At 38.8% G+C, this 23,177-nt stretch overlaps 2 protein-coding genes across 7 annotated transcripts in view; one reads left to right on the top strand and one right to left on the bottom strand.

The window, feature by feature from the left end:
- Positions 1-2,083, top strand: part of PPP1R1C (protein phosphatase 1 regulatory inhibitor subunit 1C) — a 51,641-nt gene extending 49,558 nt beyond the window's left edge. Inside the window, 1 exon segment of the mRNA XM_057411777.1 lies at positions 1,510-2,083. Within this exon segment, the coding sequence (XP_057267760.1) occupies positions 1,510-1,598 (89 nt within the window). The 3' untranslated portion in view covers positions 1,599-2,083.
- A 9,984-nt stretch (positions 2,084-12,067) lies between these two features.
- The window catches only part of PDE1A (phosphodiesterase 1A), a 157,127-nt gene continuing 146,017 nt past the window's right edge, over positions 12,068-23,177 (bottom strand). For 4 of the 6 annotated variants that reach the window (XM_057411770.1, XM_057411774.1, XM_057411772.1 and 1 more), the window contains 3 exons: positions 19,652-19,927; positions 13,100-13,219; positions 12,068-12,752 (listed from right to left, as the gene is read on the bottom strand). In XM_057411770.1, the coding sequence (XP_057267753.1) occupies positions 13,143-13,219; positions 19,652-19,927 (353 nt within the window). In that variant the 3' untranslated portion in view covers positions 12,068-12,752; positions 13,100-13,142. Of the gene's footprint in view, positions 12,753-13,099; positions 13,220-19,651; positions 19,928-23,177 lie in introns of those variants that run through there. The other 2 variants (XM_057411773.1, XM_057411775.1) reach the window with 2 other exon arrangements.

Here is a 23,177-nt window from a genome sequence, read left to right as displayed (position 1 = left end):
GTTGAACTGGAATAATTGGAATAACTTCTGTTGATTTTCTTGTTTTTTTCAAGTGAGGTATTTGGAAAAAAAAAACTGTTCCATATTTTGGAGTGGTGTGGACATAAACAGTGAAGTGTAGGAATCTCCAGGTTAAGTGACACTAGGCCACAACCTTTGGATGTAGACCATTAATTTCTCTTACTCTGAATTTGAGGTAATCTGGATCTTGCCATGTAAGATTTAAGGGTGCACTCCTCTTTGTGCCTCTACAAGTGTGTGTGTGTGTGTGGGGGGGGGGGGGTGACTATCCAGCTGTGGTTATCTAAAGCAGCTGTGCTGCAATTTCTCCTCAACAAACAGAGGAACTGATGCAGAAGGAAAGCTATTTTCTTTTCTGACAAATAGAATAGTGAATAGAACTATGTATGGTATGTAATGAAACCAATAATGTTTCCATGTTATGGCAGTAATGACACCAGAAAGCCTGATTCAATTTTATGTTTTGTTGAAATCATGCATTTACGACTAACAGTTATGTTCCTGTTACATAACTGTTTGTCACAAAACCCAGGGCACCTAGAAACCATTCTTGTGCATTTGCTGTTTAGATTTTTTTGTAAGTAACAGCCATATCGGGTCTCTACTCCCTGTCATCTTTTTAGCTTGATTTTATCTCCTTTTTTAGTTTGCATTCTTCTATACCAGAAGGCAAAGCTGAGAAAATGGGATTAGGCCCATTCACTGAGTCCTGCTTGCTTGTGCTGAACATGGGACAGGGAAAATAACTTTGAATTTGATTTATTTTCATAGAATCTACTTCACTTGCTGGCTGAAACCAGCCAGCAAAAGGAACTTCACACTTCTTCTTAAACCTAAATTTCCACATACCCCATTATAGGTATTTATTCTTTTCATCCAGCCCATGAGGTTTTTGGAAGTCAACAGAATACATTCTCCATGTGGGAAATGATCCAAACTTGCCATGGCTTTGATGCCAGCAGTTCTCTCTCTGTTGAGTGCAATGTCCTCTTTGCACCAGGACAGCTCTGCAGGTCATGTGAGGACTGCGGTGACATATGCTGGAGAACGCCTCTGGTGCACACGGGAGCTGTGACTGTGGGTCCATGTGAGCACTGACCTTCAGCAGATCAGTCTCAGAAAGAGGCTTAAGTTGAAATTCTAGTGGAATCATTCCCACGTCTACTGTCTGAGCCTTGAAAACTTTTAAATTGCTTGAGATCAGCAATACTAATCCAATCAAGGATTACCAAGCAAATACTGTTCTGTTCTTCAAGGCATCTTTCAGCAGATTTGTCCATCAAAACATGATAAATTTCCTAAGAGCCTATATTCAAGAGAATGTTTCTGTTGGAAATGCACCATGGTATTGTTTGAACTAAGAGGTTTGTGAACAACAGAGTCAGTATGGGCATTTAAAAAACTTGGATTTTTGTTTTTCATTTCCCTCAGGAAGAAAATGCCTGATGAAAACCAACACAGCTTTAACCATAACTTCTGTATTTTCAGGGATTAAGCATTTGAAGAGTCAGAGTGACTCAGCGTTTCCAGAGGAAGAAGAGGGAGTTAGTGAAAGGGAAGAGGAGTGGGGCCATTAAGGAGCCACATCACGGAGAGTAACTGAACTGCGCGGCCGTGCGTGCCTCAGACCATTTGCCACTGCTTGTGTCCCCACACCGTGCCGGCGGCACCGGGGCTCCCTGGGGAGCGTCCTCGGCTGGGTTTTACAGCCACCTGCGATTGTGTTCTGTGATCCTTATACCCAAAGATAAACCACTTCTTTAAAAGTCATTTTTCTTTCATTTTCTATGACTTAGAAATGTAATTTGCAAATGTGTTAGTGACCTGACATCAGTACTGCCAGAGCTTAACTACTGTGTGTGAGCTGTACTCGGTTGTAAATAAAACTGATTTAAAAGCTAAAAAATAAATAATATGTTCACTTAGACAAGGTTGTATATTGTACAGTGGGTTTGTCTAGCATGCAGAGAAACGTTCATATAAAATCATCCTTTCAGTGAAAGCCAGCTTTTACCAGCATTGTTAGAGTTACCCGCAGCAGGTAGAAACAAACTAAGCAGAGCTGACTCAGTCTAGAGGGGGATGCAAAGACACTCTTCCCCATGTTCCCTGGACATGCAACATTTAAAGTACTAGTCTTGCTTTTTTGGTCTGAGGTTGCCTAGCCATGTCAGCCAAAACAGTTTCTCTTTTCACAAGATAATTTTTATCTGGAGGCATTAGAAAATGTTTCAATTTAAGAGTCAAAGGAAACACAGGAGTGTGTGAGACCTGTGAGCAGGGCCCCATGCACCAGCTGAGCTGCAGGAAATGCTGATACTCACTTTCATCACCTGCAGCAAGCATAGGGTTACAGCCTTCTCTGAGAAAGAGGGCCAGACTACTCTGTGTTTGGCACAGTTTCAGCCAGTAAATGGTAGCATATCAAGGTGCAGGGATTTAGCACATGTCTGAGTCAGGTTTTCTGGGTGAAGTTTGGCATGGTTCAGGTCAGCATTTTCATTTGTTAGACCATGCAAACTTTATGGCACAAAATGAAATAAGGCGGAGAAGGAAAAACGTGCTTCTTCAAAGTTGCACTTGACAGATCATTTCCTCTTTTATCAGTGGCCATTTTTAAACCAATTCACTGTCGTTTTGTATTACCTGCTTGCCTTTGATACAAAGTTTTACCTTCAGTTTAAATTTCCACTGCTTTAAGTCTCTTTTAAAGGGCTGAGCTAGCAAAAAAAAAAAAAAGGAGATGAAGCGTATGAAAACACAGAGCCTTTTGTCTATGCCTTGCATGGTGATTTCACTCTCAATCCAAAGTCTTCCATGAAGACCTGCTGCGAACAGGATCTGCCAACAAGTGTTTCTTTATATCTGGGAGCCATCTTTTTGCCCTCCATCTGTCTCTCTATATCTGCCCTCTTTGTTGCCATTTTCTGTAGAAACGCTGCAAAAAGGATCTGTGACTCCAGCTCAGCATGGGTATGGAAGAAAGACTAAAAGAAGGACTCTTCAGATGTACAGAAACAAATACAGGACTTATGGGACTGGAGGCTTTTTATGCCACAAACAACAAAAAGAAGGAAATAACCCTTCAGAAACCATTTGAATAGCCCAAAGCTAAGACTGGAATCGTAGCAAGAAGAGCAGGCCTCTGGCCACAGCTTTGTTTTTGCACAGCACCAGGCTCTCCACATAGTTGTTCATTGACACAGTGCTCCCAGTTGTAAAACAGTCATTGGTGTTTAACCTCACACCATCTATCTGTGTTGCTAGCTAATAAAATGTTTTTTATATTAATGGCTTTTTGCTGGTTATTTTTACCCACAGGCTTCAGATGAGGACTGCCTAGAACTTACAGGCAAATGAAAAAGTGTGCATGATGTATAATACTTGATACCAGGACAAGGTATTGAACACTTTGGAATCTCAACATTTCAAAGGCAACACAAAACACCTGGTAAGATCTTGGAGAATTCATTACCGAACACCAGGATGACAGATGGACTTGAGGATAACAGGAAAAACTAAAAAAGATTTAGTTTGAACTGGATCTGAGTGTTTCCAGGATTGTTACTGCAGCAATGAGAGGAAAACAATTCTGGTTTACAGCCATGATCTGGATAAGAACCTCAGATAGCCACACCAGTATTTAGATGCATCTCTAAATCCAGATCTTATCATCCCCTCATCTCTAAATATTTCAGCTTTACCATGTTAAAAGCCTGTTTATTTTTCTCTTGATCCAAGGTTATGCAAACAGCAATTCTGATCACAGGGATAGACTCCTCCTTTCTAGCAAAGGGACAGGACCGGTTGCAGAGATTTTACTATGGATCTACCCTAACACCATTTGCTGGTGGGACTTCATCTGAAGGACAAAGACAGGATGCACATTTTCTTATATATCAGTCATTTTTAGTTTGAAAAGCTGAGCAAACCCTGCTTGTCTGATCTTCTACTTGTGAGGCATACAGTAAGTGGAGATACAAAGGAAAGAACCAGTAAAACAACAGAGCCCTGAAAAAAAGTACTTGGCATGAAGCAGAGAAGAATTGCCAGTGAATTGTCAGTGAACCCTATGAGAGAATATCTGGGTGTGGGGAAATAAGAAGGGAAAATCAGGAAAAGCAGCGTGCGTACTAAGCTAGGTCTTTTCTCAGTTTTGGTGAATCCTCTGACTTTTAAAAACAGCAGCCTTAGACAGAGAGCCTCTCATATACTTTGGAGTGTAATTGAAAGCTCTGGTTGGTTCACAGTGTAGAGAGCTCCACCTTGGTACACTTGAACCATGTAGATTTCTTTGTGAGAGTCAGTGGTCAATCATCATTGCCCAATGTGTTTACATCACCAAAATTAAAACAAACAAAAAAATCCATTAATGTAATCTTTTGTTTTAGTGTAAATGAATCCATAGGGTGTTGAGAAAGCAAACAAAAAGTTAGTTGAACACCAAGTCTCAAGGAAAACACCACTATGAAAACACCTGAAAGGAAAATTGTGATGATATGTTCCCTGTTTGAGCTGTCTCCTCTCACAGTACCTGCTCCTGCTGGGGAAGAAGTCTTGCAGGTTTGGCAGGAGCGGGATTTTTAGAGATGGGTTGTATTAGTTCATTTTCCACAAACAGGCTGATGGAAAAAGAAAGCAGAAAGAAACCTACCCAGCAAGTAATGAACACAGTTTGTTCTTAATGAGAAACTCTGATTTGTCTCTTTTTCCCCTTTCTCCCTCCATGTTCTTAAATCTATTGCCTTTCCACTCAGTGGTATTTTTGCTGTTGTTCTTGCTTTCAAGGTATTACAGGAAATGTTATTTGCACGATTGAAAGGAAGCTGTCTCCTTGGACTGATCTCAGCCTTTTCCCGGAATCCCTTAACTCGTTAATGTACAGTGGTTTAAGGCCTTTTGTTATTGCATCTTACAGCCTTGTTTCTTTTTCTTATACTATAGTTGTTATTCCATGACAGGTTCTTCCCTTCAGAGAGATTTATGGAGACGTTGTGCTAGTAAGTTATTTGGAAAAATTCCATTATTTGACTTACAGGATGGTATATGTTGTTTATTCTCCAGGTGCAAAGCCAGATAATACTTAAATAGATACAAAAGTAAGAGCCAAGATTTAAAAGCCTTTTCAAAAGCATAATTTCCACTGAAGTCAGAGGAATTTGGCTTGAAAATGGCCAGACGTTTTGGCCAACAGCACACTTTTCTTTGGGGAAATACTATGTGTAGTGTACTGGAAAGCCTCTCTTATTCTGTTATCAATTTAATTATTGAATTTCTTTTTTTTTTTATTCAGCTTGCCATAAATGCTGTTCAAGGCTTCAAAGATTACCCCACTATTTTCTCATCATGTCATTATTTCTCCCCACTAACATAAACTGAAATATCACCATTAGTTCTTGCACCACTGGTGTTATTGAACAAAACCTATCACGTCCAGCACTATTGTGCTGACTGGGATGGAGCTGCCAGCAGAGGTTCTGCTGCCCATGTTTGAGCCAGGCCCTCCCCTGATGTCACGCCAGTAAGTGAGGAAGAGACTTCCAGTCCATCTGCATTTCCTCTAACAGATGTCAGTAGTGAGGGACAGGTCAGTGGTGGCTCTGGCTCTAAAAGATTTGTTTTGTTTTATTCCATAAGACAAACTGCCGAGTCTACTCTCCAGAGCCAGGCTTGGTAGGCTGCAGTGCTACGGGTGGTTGGGGAGCGACTTCAGTGGGGCTTCTGCAGGCTACAGGGCTGCTTTACTACAAGCCTAGCAGCTGGTACCGTACAATGAGATGTCCCTAGTTCAGTACAGGGTTCCTCCCCTCATTTGCTTTCTCTTACAGATTGAGACACAGTGGGTTTTATGAGGGACCTTATTCCTGCAGTACATAAGGCATCACCTATCCCCTAACCCAGGGGGTACGATGTAAGGGCATATCAAAAACATGCTGTCCCTAAAGCTCCCATTTCTTCCTCACCTACAGCATCCATGCTGGTGCTCAGGTCCATAAACGTTCTCTTTTTAGTCTTTTCTTTTTTCTGTTTTGCTTCCCTCCACCCCCCCCGCCCCCCCCCCGTCTTTTTTTTGCAGGGAGGAGGTTCCCTGTGTTCCCCACTTTTTTCCCCCCTTTGGCAGCTCAGTGCAGTGGTAAGCTACCATAAGAGCTTCAGTTGTTCTGTTGGTTCCTGACATGTGCAATTATATTTGACCTTTTCACGCAGAGCATTATACTTGGCAACAAAGTGGATGCTAAATGCCTCATATGCTTTGCTGTATCCTCCCGTTTATATCTGCTGAGGATAGCAGCACTCTGGGGAAATCTCATACCAGACATTTTTGCACCCTCTACTAAACCTTGTCCACATGGTAAGATGTTACTCACCTCCAGTTACAGCAAAGTTGGCTGATGAAGTTTATGCAAATTCAGTGTTTAAATTTATGCTATAGGTTTGTATTTGGGGGGGGAATGGGATGGGGACTTGTTTTGTTTATTAAATAATCTGGGCTTTTTAGGGGGAGAAAAAATATTTTGTACTACTCCTAGGCCAAACATAATCCATTTCAATTTTGTGATGATTCATTTGCTTAGTATATACTGACCCTTAGTGGTAAGCTGAGGTTTGAATTGATTTGCCAAGTTTCTAAATTTTGCTTTTCTCTTTGGCCCAACTGTTCAGGAAATGGCAGGAAAATTTGCTGTGCATCAGGATAGTCTATCTATGTAAATAGCCCACATTGTCTTCAACAGACGTAATAGGCATGTTAAAATAATGATGACAGGTGTTACTAGCTTTTCTGAAGGGAGGGCTGCGGAAAGCAGGAGTGTCTAAAGGTTATTCCAAAATGTGAAACAAAACCGTTGGCATTGAGAAGCAATACTCTCCACATAATGAGAAACAAATAAGAACTCAGTATTTGGCACTAACGAACACCTCAAGCTAACTGTGGAAGGAGTATTAATTAGGTTTCTAAAATAGCATCTTTCTGAAAAGCAGCTGAGGTGTAATATTGCTCCTTATTAATCAAAGCAATGGGACAATATGAACTCTGCAAAAATTAAATGGTTTGCAGATGGCTGTGTGCATCTTTAATAAAGACAGAAGAACACAAGTTACAGCTCTAAATGCCACAGAGCCTTTCTGCATCTCCACCTTTTCAGAGAGCAATATTTGCAGTTTTCAAGGCAGTGAGGAAAGTGTGTTGGTTTCTTATTACATTTTCCCTGCAGCATAAATTCTGTTGATGTGCTTCCCTAATCATGCTAATTATACTGCCATATGTTGCTCTCATCTTTCTTTTTCTTTCCTAATGGGACACGGATTCTCACTTTTGAATATGTCATTTGTTTATTACATTTATCAAGGGTTTTAACATTATATGGGACTTTTAATTGCTTTTTTAAACACTCAGCAGATTGAATATTAAAAACAGACATGAAGGTCAATTATAAATAATATTTAAATTGCTCGTGCCATTTTTATTCTCTAATTTACTGGAAATATCAACTCTGTAGCCCTGCTCCTGTAGCTCCTATTTACTTGAGAATACACACATGTACCCCAGAACAAATCTGGCTACAGTCACAGTTCTGCCCTACTCCAAACTACGTCGTGAAAGAATAGGGGTCCTTCTCAGACAGGTACACTAAAATAAAGATGCATCATGCATCATATTACAATCTTGATACAAATATGCTGCCCTTCATTCCAGCTGTGAACTACTGGAGTATCCCAAACAATAAAGTTGAATATCTGGTTTCCATAAAAGGATTTAAGATGGCTTAAAGTTGAGCAGCGCTTTGTATACAGACATTAAACTCCCAAAGTATCCTCCACTGAAGACAAAAAGCAGTAAACAAGCTGAATACAGAAAAAGCAAGAGACAAACAATTACTATCCAATTATCAAATTAATTCCTGGTATATTAACACCAGCTCTCTTGGCTGGTGCAATTGCATCATAGGTGAATTTGACCCTTTGGTTCATTGAATTTGGATAAAGATAATCATATCAGGCTTTATACAAATAAATAACAAATACTTTCATGTTATTTGATGCTTGTCCATGGTATTATGGTACAAATCCCAAAATCTTACTCTAATGACAGGTTGGAGTGTGATGATGAGATAGCTAGCTTTATAACTGCAGTCCAAGCAAAAGTGAAAAAACATCTATTCTGCCTGTATTCCAGATCAAAGCCCAGACTGTACTTGCCATTTTGATTTCTGACCACCTTATTTATTTATAATTTTATCTCCTTTCAGGTTTGTAAGGATGATCAATACAGGTTGTTGCAAATGCGTAAAACTCTTCAGCTTTAAAGTTCATACGTTATGTGATTCGTCAGAAAAGCATATTTGATTAAGATATTATCTATCCAAGCCCAGCTAATGGAAAGTTCTCCAACAGTTCTCCACCAAAGTGCTATATTTTACAGCACAATTCAGCCCAAACCAGTTCAACTCAGTTTTTGTAAGAGATTTTTCACATTTATAGCTTTGTGGATATAACTTGCTTCTTTGTTCCCAGGGGACTATTTAGACATTCACAGTCTGATAAAACTTCTGAGTGTTTGCCCTGGGACATGGAAAAGGGGTCTCTGGAGAAGCAGTAAGCAATTACGTAACCAGAAAAGTAAAATTATCCCAGGAAAGTGGCCTAAATGTTTGCATAGTGTGTTTTATAGAGGACACATTCTTTTCCTCTTAGTATTAAATGTCATTTCCGCTCATTTTTTCCATACTAATTTTCAAGGATGTGATTTTTCAAAGAATGATTTAAAAGTGGATGCACTCTCCTCTCAGACAAACTTGTCTCCTAAGCTACTGTAAATTTAAATTTCTTTAGGTTGATGTTGAAGAATGTTAGTCGTACTTACATTGTCCTCTTTCTCATGTAATAGCTGTTACATAATGCAGTAGTCTATGTTAAAAAATGTACATTTTAGACTTACCACTGGGGATCTTGATTTATTTATTAATTTGAAGTTACTCTGGTCACAGTAGTGGCTTGTTTGACTTCTGAAATCTCTACAACAGAAGAAGGTCCTTTTCGCATGTAGCTGGGAAAACATCTGGGAAAAAGGAACTAAAGAAAATGTGATATAAAGTAGTTGTCTTATTTCCATCATGCACCATAAATTGTTAGGATTTGATACACGTCTAGGTCAATAGGATTCTTTACAGTCATTTCCAATTTGAGTAGGAATGGCCTCATTCTGTCCCTACTCCACTGAACTTGGATGATTAAATTTGCACTATACCATGCAAGTTGTGCCCTTCCTGAAGAATTGTTGCTAACATGAACAGTCCCAGTAACTCCATCAATACGAACCCACAGTAAGCATTTCTTGGGGTAAAAAAGTGTTCTGCTGGTTACGGTTTTCTTCATGTGAGGGCTATTTTAGCAGTAAAGGTTAAGAAGGCAAGACTTGCTTAAAGAAATTGCAAGGATGCGAGTGAGTTTGTACTGCAAACGGACACAGTTACGGAGGAAGTGTAGAGTCACAAGCAGGTAAAAGGGTTGGAAACAACCATTTATGCTCTGTTACTTTTCAAATACTACCATATGCAAATGAGCAAACATGCTTCAGGAAAGCAGATCTGTAACTAACACTCAGGAGTTTCATGATCCTTGCCCTCAAATCATATTTATTTGGGAATATCGTCATAAGAAATACGGACAAATACAGCAGAATAAAAACACACAGTTTTAGATTGCCTTGTCGAAAATTAAATAAAAAAATACTGTCAGCTCATAACCCATAACAATATTACATAATATACCTGTCAGATATCTCAAGATAAAAATACAAAATAAAACTCTTGAGGGCTAATCTACAGCTACAGCTCCTCAGTGTGCTCAGTGCAGGGGTACATGCCCATAATGCCGTGGGAGAGATGCATATACAAACACCATTTCTTATGGCCCCATGCAGTGTTTTGGTAGCACAGCCTTACAGATTTCAAAGATAAACTATTGTTAAGGGAGAGGCCCTCTCAAGAAGCCTTTCTGCCATCTGAACGTGAATTTCACACAAGGTCAAAGCCTTAATTAACACGTTGGATGTATCAGCCTTCTCCACCAGAGAAAATTCCTCATCCAAACAACACACTAAGCTTTGGGTCATGTCCAGGTAAAGTCTTGCTAACAATAAAGGAAGAAAGAAAGAAAATCAGCTGGCATTAAAGAAAAATTAAGGACTTCTTGTATTTCAGCAACATCTACCACAGTGATTAAAACTGAGTACAAATGAGCAAATAGGATTATTTATACACAAATCACATTTCTATATTAATGAATGAGTTCTGCAGGCAATGAGTACCTCCTGTGAGATCAGGAGCTCCTAGTTTCTGCAGTGGGAGATCTTGGTGACAGGTATGACAACAGGACACTGAAGGCCCCACAGGATGCTCCAAGTACTCTGCAGAATCTGGTATAAATTCTGCTTGAATTTCCAGGAGAAAATTCTTGCAGTGTATATAAGTCACGATGGGACAGAGACACAGGAAAAAAGTCAAGTTCAACTATCGTAAAAGTCTGAAATTTAAAATATTATAAAAACGTTAAATTCTGATTGCTCCAGACTTTCAGTCTCAGTGAACATTAAAATACAATGTTGAAGAACACTCTGTAACAGATACCTAACTGGCCTAGTTTTTAAAGATATCAGTCATCTTTTGTTCCTTTCAAATTTGGTAGCAACTGCAGATGCTCAACATATCTGACATAAGGTCCCAAGTTCTCAGATCTTAAACAAGATTATTTTCACTGCCACAGCATATAGCAATTTACAATTAGAAAGAAGTTTATTATGACCATTATGTTTCTTCTTTTGTCATAATGACAAGAAGAAGCCGTAAGATGCTTTACATTTTATTGGAAAGGGGAAAAAAAGAGTCAACGTTCCCCAAAAGGATGCAAGGTGCATGGAGTCATCCAGGCTACTAATGATTTGCTCAAACACTAGCAGAGAATATATAAATTCTTAACTCTTAGCAAAAAATATTGATTGTGTTATAACATATATGATACAATTTCATTTGTTGACATTTCATTCATTAACTGCACTGTACAGAAATTTGTCCATGCTAAATACAAGCCCTGGACTAGATACACAGAACAATTTAAACGCACTTTTTACATCCTATATGCACAACCATTTCTTAAGTTAAAAATATGCACACTACTTCTTTTACATAGTGTGTATATGGCTTACATATTCAATGACAGGAATTCCACCTTTTGGCATGCCCTTACCGCAGGGCTCAGAGCTTGCACTGTCCACAGCTTAATTTTGATTGCTCCACTGTCAGAAAAGAGACAGTCACCAGGTATGGATGCGTAAGGAACCCTCAGTCTAGGGTGATAGTTTTATGATTACTTCTTTGATCAGGACAAACTGTGCCCTTGTTGAGGTTGAGCCTGATGCCTGATGAGCTCTGGTAAAATCCCTGAAGCAGCAGAGGAATAGCACGTAAGTCTCGATCCTTCATCAGCCTCTGCACAAGCGGAATGCCACTACCCCCACAAGTCCTCTTCAGAGTGGACCATGGTTGACAGTAAAGACTTTTTCAGTCAGTGAGGTAATAACCACAGGGTCCGAAAAGGAGAACTGAGAGCGCAGTGACTCAAGCCTCCTGAGCGCATACAACACGAAGGGGAGCGTACAAGTTTCCTGGCAGGTTCGAGCACAGAGAAATGAGGTTGTCTGCAGCTGCATGGGATGCCCAGGCAAGCCAGGAGGGGTCACGTGCAGCTTGAGGGAAGCGGAGATGAAAATTATCTCTTTCTGGGCACAGTTGGGGTTGGAGGGCTCATTCTCTGCAAGGCTTCTTGCAGGGGTAACTACCTGCATGCTCTGCTTTCACTGCCTCTCAGAGAAAGTTGGCCTGGTGTTTTCTTTTAATGAGACAAATGTTAGCAAGGATGTTGCAGGATCCATGCTGCATTTGAGACAAACTGTGCTGTAAGGCCTCAGGGTCACCTTACAGTTCTGCCTGAGAGGCAACTGAACTGAAGCAAAATTTCACATAACATCTATTTCCATATTTGTCACGAAACAATAAGCACCAACTTCATGGTAGGGCTGTCACCACGGCTGATGTCTTCCAAAATACTGTAGGGCTGAGAATGTTTGAATTTTTAATATTGGATGCTACTTAATTAATTTTAGAGAGATATTTCAAATACTGATTTGTTACACAGCAGTTCTCTCCATATGACAGCCATGCAGGCTGGTCAGGATAACTCTACAACTTCCTATAACAACACTCTCTATACTTTTATTTCCAGATATGTTAAGGAAGCTAACAAGTAGGACTTTTATGTTGCATGTAGCATGGTTGCATGAACAACTATCTACAATAATGTTTCATTTTGACTTTCCATTTCCATTGGATGCCAGTAGCAGTGACATGTAACAGCTATCCCAGGCAGATGATAAATGTTGTGTGGTTAATTGGAAATGTCTGGTGTCAGAGATGCAATAAAGCGATGTCCAACTTTGGCAGAAGAATTATTTTGGCTAGTTTAAGAAAGCAGTATAGAAGAGGAAATAGCAACAACAAATACAACTGAAATCTTGCAAGTTGTTAAGTGCTTTGAGTTGCCAGCTCAGGGTTTACATTTTACACTCTTGATCATTTTGTCCAATCACTCTCCACAGAAACAGAATGAACCAAGAACAAGTTGATGGATAACAGCCTCTGAGAGCACACGGTAGGAACAGCTAGAGTTCTTTTCTCCTGCAACAGAGGTCAAATGAAAATTCATCAACAATAGATTTTTAATACTACTACTTCCAGTATTTAATATGCATGAATTGAGGATGTTTCAGTTCATGATCATTTAGTCTGACAATTAAGGATTCCAGGATGTAAAAGTATTGTTCTTCCCTTCATTAAATGGCTTTGATAAATGGCTTTGATAAATGGCTTTGAAGGGGAAATAGTAAGTAACTGGGGTGTACCATGTCCATACTTCAAAATTTTGTAATAAAGCCACAACTAGAACAAAGAGGACAATAACAGCACTAGGTGAGTCTTTACTGTGTAAAAGTCTCCCCATTATAAGAAAGAAATGACAAAATTACCTGTCCTGTCTGAAATGTCAGAAGCTTTTATGAAATGGCAAAGCTAGTTCTCTACCAGTGCTTCTTTCTGCTCAGTGCTTCTCAGTATATCTTCCGACACCTTACAATGTTTAGGCTCACCTGGAAGACAGAGAAAGATGATTGGGAACCTGAGTGAGGAATTTAATCAAGTTAAGCGAATACACAGACAGGAACTTTTTTCTTATTTCATGCTGTGATCTATTGCTTTCATGCTATCTTTTGCTTTATGGATAAACCATAATGATTAGTTAATTCAATCCCATGCTTACTTCAGTGAGAAAGCAATTAAAGGAAGCAGTGACTGAAATCTCATTTTAACCTTATAAAAGTCAGGAGGAAAAAGATGTTTACATGAGTGTTTATAAAGTGGGTTAGGGTTTGGGTCCGGTTTATTTTATCATCCAACATATTGAAAGTCAAAATTCACCCTCTGCAGAGAAGTGCTGTTTAAATCTTCTTTAATGTAGGCTTTCAAATGGAGAGTAAGCTTCTCTCAGATAATGAAAGATGCCAGTGTTCTAAGAATTCAATTAATTTAATCAGGTAGGAGCAACGACACCAAGTGACACAAGCAGCTTTTGAACTAAGTGATACAACATGGATTTCAAACAAGCAATGATAACACTAGCTGTGCTGAAACTATTCCTTCAGTAACTTTGCATGAGTACACTTGAGGAAACTACAAACTGAGCCAGCAAGCATGTGGAGAATATAGCAAACTTACAGTGCTATTTGCTAACTATGTCATAACTTCTCAGTTTCAACCAGTTGATTGAGTGATCCCATCAGCGATTAATAATGCTGAACTGACAAATGTGAAAAAGAAATCTCAAAAGTGAAGAAGATGAGCTGGGCGAGGCATAAGAGTAAAATATAAAAGTAAAAATACAGGCAGAGAAAGATTTCTGAAGAGCCAGAAAATAACGGTACAGGCAGCTTAAAGGGAAAGAGGACGATGTGTGATCTGAAAAGAACATTGAAAGATGGTGAGTTAGTTGTTCAAGAGGTTCACAGCTTAGAAAAGAGAAAGGGAAGAGAGGAAAGGGAGCTCATGAAAATAAGGAAAGAAAAAAATTAATAGCTATGAATTTACCAGGGCTTCACTGTAAAGAAGTAAGAATTGCTACTAATTTTCTCCTGGTTTCATTGCCATGAATGTTGCCAGAGTGGGTGCTGCCCACTCTGTAATGCAGCCACTAGCAGATAGGCCATATTCCCCCAAGCAGCACTCTTCACTGTCCCCCTTATTGTACATCAATTTAGTGTAGGTGGAATATAGACAACCAGCTCTCCAGAGGCTTTTAAAGTCTCAAAATTTGACTAATGTGTTAGAACAAGAATGACCCCAGATCTTTCAGAGTGATTTAGCAAAATTTCATTATCATCCATAAAAACAAAAAAGGGGATGGGGAGAGGTATAAAAATAGAACCTACTTATTTAAATATTTAAATTTTATACTTGACATAGAGCTTTAGGAGTGGGATAGGAGTAGTTTGTGGAGGACCTGGAACAAAAACTTTGTATGTTTAATTTTCATGAAAACTAAACATTAACTTCCAAACCATACATAACTTTCTTCCTGGCAATGCATCAGTTTTTTTTACATGATAAACACGCGCTGTTATCTTAGAATCCCTATTTTTTTCATAAATACATTGTTTGCTCTTTAAATACAGTCTTCCCTCCACCATTGTCCCGTGCGTGAACACAGATGACCTCCTTTAGTACCAGGATCCTATTTACTGTTGCTCTGTTTAGCCACACAGTGACCACAAGCTAAAAAAACGGGCACTACAGCGACCTGTGCCCACTTTGCATGGATGAAAGGCTTCAACCCTCGGCTGAGCACTGTGGTACTGAACAGTCACTAGCATTGGCATGGCATGGAAGATTACCTGATGCTACTTGCCTTACCATAAATGAAACTGGCATGTTGCTGATGTGGATCTGTCTACTGCTATTTAACCTGGTTATCCCTCAGAGTCTTTCAGTTGCTGATTGTTGATGATGCTGAATGCTTTGTACAACTTGATGTGACGGGACAGTCCTCTGCTCTCCTATAGACTGAAGTTACTGGTAATCTGTTTTATCACAGATTTATTATCTCCTTTACATTTTAATAGTAAGGATTAATGTGGCTACCATCATGAGTGTTAAGTTAAAAGTGTGCCAATTAACATTTATAAATCATTGAAACACGGAGTTTTTTAATTAAACATAAGCACTTTTTAAAATTTTTCTAATTAATAAAACACTCAGGAGAAGAAGAAAATCATCACTTAAAAAAAAATTCACCTTATAATAGTTCCACTTACTCTTATAACATTCACTTAAATTCAGGTGAGATGATGGAAAGGATAAAAGGTATTGTGGAGAAAAATGACATTCAGTCACAACTGGAGTTCTTTTAATAGACCCCTCAGCTCTTCCTTCATGCTGACCAGGACCCAGGGCAGAGCTAATCCTGTTAATAAAATGCAATGGTCTACAAGAACTACACCTAGAATGATATGGAATGATATGTGACACAACAAGAGGAAAGCAATCCTTTTTTTTTTTTTTTTTTTTAAAGGAAAAGCCCTCATCATAGTAAATCCAAATACTCAGTGACAGTCATAGATCATCTTCCTGTTTTACCCATCTCTCTTGTAATTCAATCATTTACTCACAGAAAACCAAACTGAGTTTCTGCTTTTTATAAAGGACAGAACAATGACAGCTAACACGAAATTTCAATCTGAGTAACTAAGTCGATTTTCTTCTTACCTTCTGTCTCATTCTCCCAGCCCTGGTGCCTGCATGTGCTTGCTTCTCCTCCCTGCAATTCAGCAAACACTCTGGACATCATTTTAGCTTTCTACCCCTCTTCTTCAGTACAGAATGACACAGTTAGAAAAATCTCACACGGAGAGTGCTAATAATGGCCTGATAGATGTATAGTGCTTCTTAGAATAGTCAAATAACTCTAATTTGGGAACCAGGGAAAATTGTAAGGCCATGGACTTGTGTATGTTACTTTCTGCTTGCTTAAAGTGACATTCCACTGAAAATATCTGACCCTGATTAGAAGAGTCCTGTCTGGATTTTCTGGCCATCAATAGAAGTGCAAAAGCGAAAAGGGGGGATGCTACCTATACTGTATCTCCCTTCTGTGCTGAGTGCTTACTGCATCACACACAATATACTCTCCCTTGAACATCCCAAGCATCACCTATACAGACAAAAAGGAGGGGGGAGTGAGAAAACAGAGACTGCTGTTCTATTTGTAGTTATAAGGTTTCTACACATACTGCAGCAATGACAACTCTTGCAAAAACACTAATATTAAATACCTACATTTAGACAACAACAATGACAGTTTAATGGATTCCCTCCATTTAGAATAACATTAATCATTTCACCACTCTGAAAGACAAATGGGAAATATTTTAGCCTGAGTTTTCCCTTTGGTATTGAATATTGAAAACTATTCCAATACTAAATGCCTGCATTACCTTTTGGTTTTTTACAGCTTTTTAACACAGTGGCACAATCTCTGCAGAGGTACTTAAATCTGCTGCTGAAACCCTGTATTAATCCATTTCCTCCCAAACAACAGGGACCTGCGTCTCATTCTGTGCATTACAGTAATGTAAATATCTGCAGTATGCTTCTTTAATTGGCAGGCACACAAAAAGACCACTGTATATTTTTTTATCAATATATGCTATGACAGAGTTGAGAAATTAATATTAGGTGTCCTTTGTGGTTTATTAGAAGCATAAAGTTCCCTGAAATGCTTAGTGCTGACTTGAAAGAGTATAGGATTTAAAGAATATATAGATAGGTTTCTCACTATATTGTAACATGTCTGGACTCTCCTCAGGAAAGAAATTTTTAAGAATAAGATGACACAGTCCCTCTGTAAATAATTTTAGAAGACCATAAAATATTCAAAATATTTTTCCTGTATCATTTAAATATTGGGAAAATGCAAGAATGAGATATTATTAAAGTATAAACCAAACTATTTAATAACATAAAATCAAAATGTAAATGACATTGTGACTGACTCATAGATCCCTATAATGGAAGAAGAAGATGGGCAAGGGTGATATGCCTGTCAAGCTCAGGAGATAATGCAAGGGTGACTGACTGGAGCTTTTGCAAAGAAAGCTGACAACATTAACACAAAGGGGAGTGGAGGGTGGCCTTTGGTTTATATAAGCACTTGTATCAGATGAATGGATCCATGGACCATGTCACAGTTGAGAGGATCACCAGTGGTGTACGTTTGACCTTGTGTTCACTAGAAGAATGTGACTGTCTCCCTGAGTTAGCCAGGCCACCCCAATATCAAGTACAAAAACTAAACAACTAGCAAAAGAACTCCGAAGAGAGCAATGGGCTTGAGCTGGCTTCAACCCAGTATGCCTTACTGGTGACTAGGGGGACACTGAATCCTGACAGTGAGCATGTTCTAGAGACTGGTAATTGGACTCGCACTGACACTGTGATTGAGCTGCATATTGTGATTGCTCTATTTTCCTAAATATAACTTACATTACATTTGTAGGGTGCTATCAGTACATTTTGTATAACTATGCTAAATCAGAAATTCCACGTAACATCAACTGTCCTCAGATAAATTTGATATTAAACATTATGGCTTTCATGTGTGGAATATCTAAACAAAAAAGAACCTGGTCAGAGAGTACTGGACTTTGACATTAATATGCCACAGAAACCCAGCAAATTCAAGCTCTCCATTTAATTGGGCATTTATCTATGCAGGGAGATGAACACAAACAATCTTTGAAGGAGATGGATACGAGTAAATTCAACATATCACAGTGAACAGATGTTTCACACAAAAAAGAGAGCTAAAAATGCCTTGAACTGTCAGATGCCTTTAGAAATAACACTTAACAAATACCCTTATTCTGTGCGTTCTATGCACTCTACTAAAAATCTGTGATAGTGTAAAACAGAAAATCAGCTTCATCTGTAGAAAATTCCCTGCCTTAGAAAACAAAATAGCTTTTTCTAAAACAAGAAATCTCTGTTCTTATATAAAATGTGGAATGTAAAGATTGACAAGGCAACTGAGTACACCAACTGCATGCTGAGTTGTATATGACCTATCAAACAGCATTCTTTTTTTGTTGGTTAGCCATCTAAAGTTCCCCAGTACACCACAACTGCCTTGTGCACAGTTTGAAAGATGTAAGAAAGATGCAGCTTTTCCTAGTCTGTTTCTCATCCAGGTGATGGGAAACTTTTCTAAGGCACTGAAATTGCAAGTTGGTCTTTAATACAAAAATCGGTGCAAATATACTTATCAAAAGACAAATATGTCAGTTATTAGACAACTTCAAATGCTGTGAAATTAATTTTAGTGTAAATATTTTGATTTAGGACCCTAAATTCACCATCTGTTATCTCTGATGGAAAAAAAAAAAACCGTCAACAATAAAAGCGTGGAGTGTTGGAAGTGGAAAGGCAAAATAAGTGGGAGTTCTCCATAAAAAGCATTCTTGAGAAATACGCCAACTCATATACTTATGTCTAAGCTAAGCCTTATAAGCACTTCAGTGTTGCTGCTCAGACAATGCCATACTTCTGGCACAATATTGCAAGACTCACTGTCATAAAAGCATTAGTGAGTTTAGCATTTTAATTAGAAGGAAAAGAAGCATCGTTATATGCCTGGATTATTCTTACTACCCTAATACCTCAAAGCTTAGTCTAACAATAAGCAAATTGAGAAAATAAAATTAAAAAGGCTTTCTCTTACTTTGATATTGCTTGGCCACCTTGCACTTGATACTGACTTACAATCACCAGATACTAAATCATAGCCAACTTATGATAAAATGCTTACATTCTAAAACAATATAAGGGTTTTCTGGGTGCTCCCCTTGTCCTGCAAACTACAGTCAGGAGACTGATCTTTTGGAGTAAGAGAATGACATAGTCCCATTCTACTACAGTTAGCAAATTCCATCTACTTAAAATTAACTCTAAAATTCACATTACATTTAGTAAATGGTTGTGTTTTTTTTTTTAAATAATCATATTAGATGCCTAAACTAAGGAGGTGAGGGTATTTTAATAGCATAAGAATAATTACCTATTCAAAGAGAAAATGTTAGATAATTCTGTTTTGAAAGTTTACCTCATTCTCCAGTAACAAACTGCTATTTAATTACAAATGTGTATCTTTGAATTATTTTAAAATAATTCTCCCAATTTAACTAAAAGTCTTGGTACCTTACGTAAAAGATTTTCTACTAGACATCAACTAGTTCATATCAGGAAGATGATATTTTTTTTGACATCAAACAGCTTTTATTCAATGGTTTTAGGACACTAAAACCATGCTGGTTTTACACATGCCTGAAGAAAGTGTCGTATGCCGGGGGTTTGCCCAACACCTTATTTCAGTCACATTACTGCCAATGTTTTGACATGGAGATACCAGACAGTGCTGCTGCTTCACCCTGGACAGCTTCATTATTATTGACTGGTGCTCTGTGATGAAGTATTACCATTCAGTGGGTCTGTATTCTGTGTTTCTTGCTGGGCATCGGTGAGATCTTTCTGGTTCGGATCAGAGTTAGTGCACTTTTCTGAGTTGGGTTCATCACTCAGAGGAGTGTCCAAAGAGACTACTTGTAGAACGATGGATCTGGGAGGACAGGTTGTACCATCGCTTCCCTGACTACTCTCATTTTGTATCCTTGTTGTCTCTTCCTGTAACTGTGCATCTGTGGAATTTCTGCTTTGTTCTTTTTCCTTTTCACGAACATCTTTCACAAGTTCTTCTACAAAGAGGGAACAAAATATGTGTATTAGATAAGAAGGATATGCCACAATTGTTTGATTTCAGAGTAGTGACTGATAGAGCTGCACATGAGAACATTGTGAACATTGACTTTCTTCATGAGGACATGTGCATGGGTGTGCTTAATATGAGTCAGATTCTGCTACTGGTGGTTACACTATTGCAACTGAACCATAGTGGTCCACTTTCTGGTTTAGTCTGCAATATGTACCTCTTTTTTGGCCATAGTACAGAGCAAGGAGCATCATCAGACACACTGTAAGGACTGGAGCAGGAGGACCCCATCCTGCAGGCGCATCCCTGCAGTGGTGTTTACCTCCAGGACTACAAGGAGCAGAGCTCATCAGATCTGCGACAGAGAAAGGACATGGAGGGAAGCACCTTGCTGGGGATGGAGGAGGCATGAGAATTAAAGGGAAGCCCTGAAGGAAGTTGGCCTATCAGTCTGGAAAGGTCCAAAATATCAGCTGATACAGAGCTTCATCTAGAACAAGTTATAGAACATCACATGCATGCAGGCCAGTACTGCTTGCCATCACGGCTAATGGCAAATGCAGAATGGAAAGGAATATATATGAGGCATATTATGCTTCAGGGAACAGCAGCTATAGGGGAAAATAATGTTTGTGGAAGGCTCTATTCCTTCTCTATTGCGGAGACTTGGAGAACAGTAAAAATGAAATGGCCCAGCGTAAAAGGAGACAGAACAGAGCAGCACAGAGAGGTGATAATAGGACTAGGAGATGAAGAAAACAGACAATGGAAAACTTGTGCTGGAGGTTGAAAAGTCTGATAAAAAAATAACTGTACCTTCATGGAGGGCATATTTGTCTTTCTATTAGAATCTGCATTTCATAAATTTTGATTTTAGATTCTGTATACTACTATAGACAATACAAAACTCTACCAATTGAAAAAAACGAAAGCATTGCAGCTTGAACACCTGAACAAAACAGCTTCCTGATATTGCATAAAATTTCAAACTTGGCTGCGCACATTGTATTAAGGAATGAAACCAAACACAGAGTTATTTATTGAGTTCAACTGGCAGCTCCCAGAAACTCTGGATGTGTGTAACCAGTCCAAATCCTGACCAAAACTGGTTGCATATGACAGCTGAAAGACAGCTCAGTCCATAATCACCCATCTACCACAGTCAGCATTTGGCATTTGTGTCACCTCGCTTTTCTGAATCCAAAAAAAGTTCCCTCTCAAGTAGAATCTGGCCTGTGCAATGGGACAGAAAGGAACATCTCCAAAAAGGAACTGATGCGCAGAAGTTAAATAATTTCCCTCTGTTGTCAGTTCTTCTACTTCCTGGCATACTTTTTAAAAAATCAAGAATTTTCCAATTTGAGCCAATTTCTACGTAGAAATAGAGAGCTGCTCTTTTTGGACTCCAAATTTTCTGAAACTTGGACAGGTACTCTCTTTCTACAGACTTTTTTGTTAACAGCTAATGCAACTCTTTCTCACAAAGAAACGGATAGGCTAAAGACATTAAGAAATAGATATGCAACTTGAAGCAAATCTGATGTTCAATCTAGATTAAAACATCTCAGACCTCACAGCAGCCTTGCAGTATCTGAAGGGAGGCTATAGAGATGCTGGGGAGGGACTCTTCATTAGAGACTCTAGTGACAGGACAAGAGGTAACGGGCTAAAACTTAAACAGGGGACGTTTAGATTGTATATAAGGAAGAAGCTCTTTCCTGTTAGGGTGGTGAGTCACCGGAATGAGTTGCCCAGGGAGGTTGTGAATGCTCCATCCCTGGTGGCGTTCAGGGCCATGTTGGACAGAGCCTTGGGTGACATGGTTTAGTGTGAGGTGTCCTTGCCCATGGCAGGGGGGTTGGAACTAGATGATCTTAAGGTCCTTTCCAACCCTAAATATTCTATGATTCTGTAATTCTGTCACTCATGGTATAATCTACCTACCTAAGGCTTTTGTCCCAAGAAACTGATTTACATACCATATTTGCCTCCATATGGCAGAGCTACAAGCATTTTCCTTAACTTTATAAAAAGACCCAAGGAAATTCCAAGACAAAGTATTTCAGATGCTGGTCACATCCACTAGTAAGTTGAGGAAAGCAAAGTTGAACTATAAACACACATAAAACTGTAATATTAACTCAGCTCACACTACAAAAGGTGGCTTTTATAACCTGGAAGCTGGTAAGAACAGACAGTATTTTTCTCACAGAATGGTGTTTTAGGAAATTCTAACCATAATTCAGATTTGTCTTGGTGTAACGGCGTGGCTGACCACTTTATTCTCATTTAGAAGTCTCAGAATATTCATATAGAAAGCTGATTATCTAAACTTAAAATTGCTTCCCTTCACTCACTGCTAAACATACACTGGCAAATGAAGATTAAGTTTAATCAGAACAATGCTGATGGCCTGTTCTTAATTTCTGTCATGCTGGTCTTTTATTTCTGTGACCGCCCTTGATATCATCTCAAGCATGGCTGTTTAAGGAGATCTAAAATACAACCAAACTCTCACTCAGGTCTACGCACATCTGATGGATGTAGCTTTGAAATAGAGGGTCTCTGCACAAACTTACACCTGATAACATCCTAGTTAAAGTCATATCTATTGCATTTAAACTGCTGCAATGCTATTTGCTCCAAAAGTGAGTGAGTAGAAAAGAATATATGAGAAAAATAGTATCTACTCTAAGCATGAAAAAATACTGTGGAATTTCAAAATCAGTGGAACTAAACCTGTTGTTAAACATTAGTTGGTTTATGCTGATAATCACCACTCCATAATGATCAAATTGCAAAGTCACTGTCAGTTAAATAAGCTTGAAGGAAATTATCTATATAATCACCACTCCATAGTGATCAAATTGCAAAGTCACTGTCAGTTAAATAAGCTTGAAGGAAATTATCTTGTCTGCTTCGGAGGAGTTTCTCCAGGGCAACTAGGAGGAGTGGCTGGTAATTGTGACTGAGACTGGAAAGCCTGAAGTACAAAATCCTCTATGACAATATCACAACATTCATTAAAATCGTTTTTCTTGGTATTAAGTCTCTCATCTGCTGGACATCTAAGACTATGTTTTATCTTGCTTTGCTCCACTCAGCTTCAATCCCTATAAAATCTACTGCCAAAATGCTGAAAAATACTGGATTCTTATGGTATATCAGCCACTTGTGAAATATGCTATATGTGCTGGAAAAATACAGATTTCTGCTTTCCATAACAGCTAATAGCT

Source organism: Pezoporus wallicus, unplaced genomic scaffold (genome assembly GCF_028554395.1).
Source record: "Pezoporus wallicus isolate ANWC-B61680 ecotype Strahan unplaced genomic scaffold, APGP_CSIRO_Pwel_v1 contig_6732, whole genome shotgun sequence".
NCBI classification, from domain to species: Eukaryota; Metazoa; Chordata; class Aves; order Psittaciformes; family Psittacidae; genus Pezoporus; species Pezoporus wallicus.
Note: the sequence above shows the minus strand (reverse complement) of the source record. Positions and strands in the feature narration are given on the sequence as shown.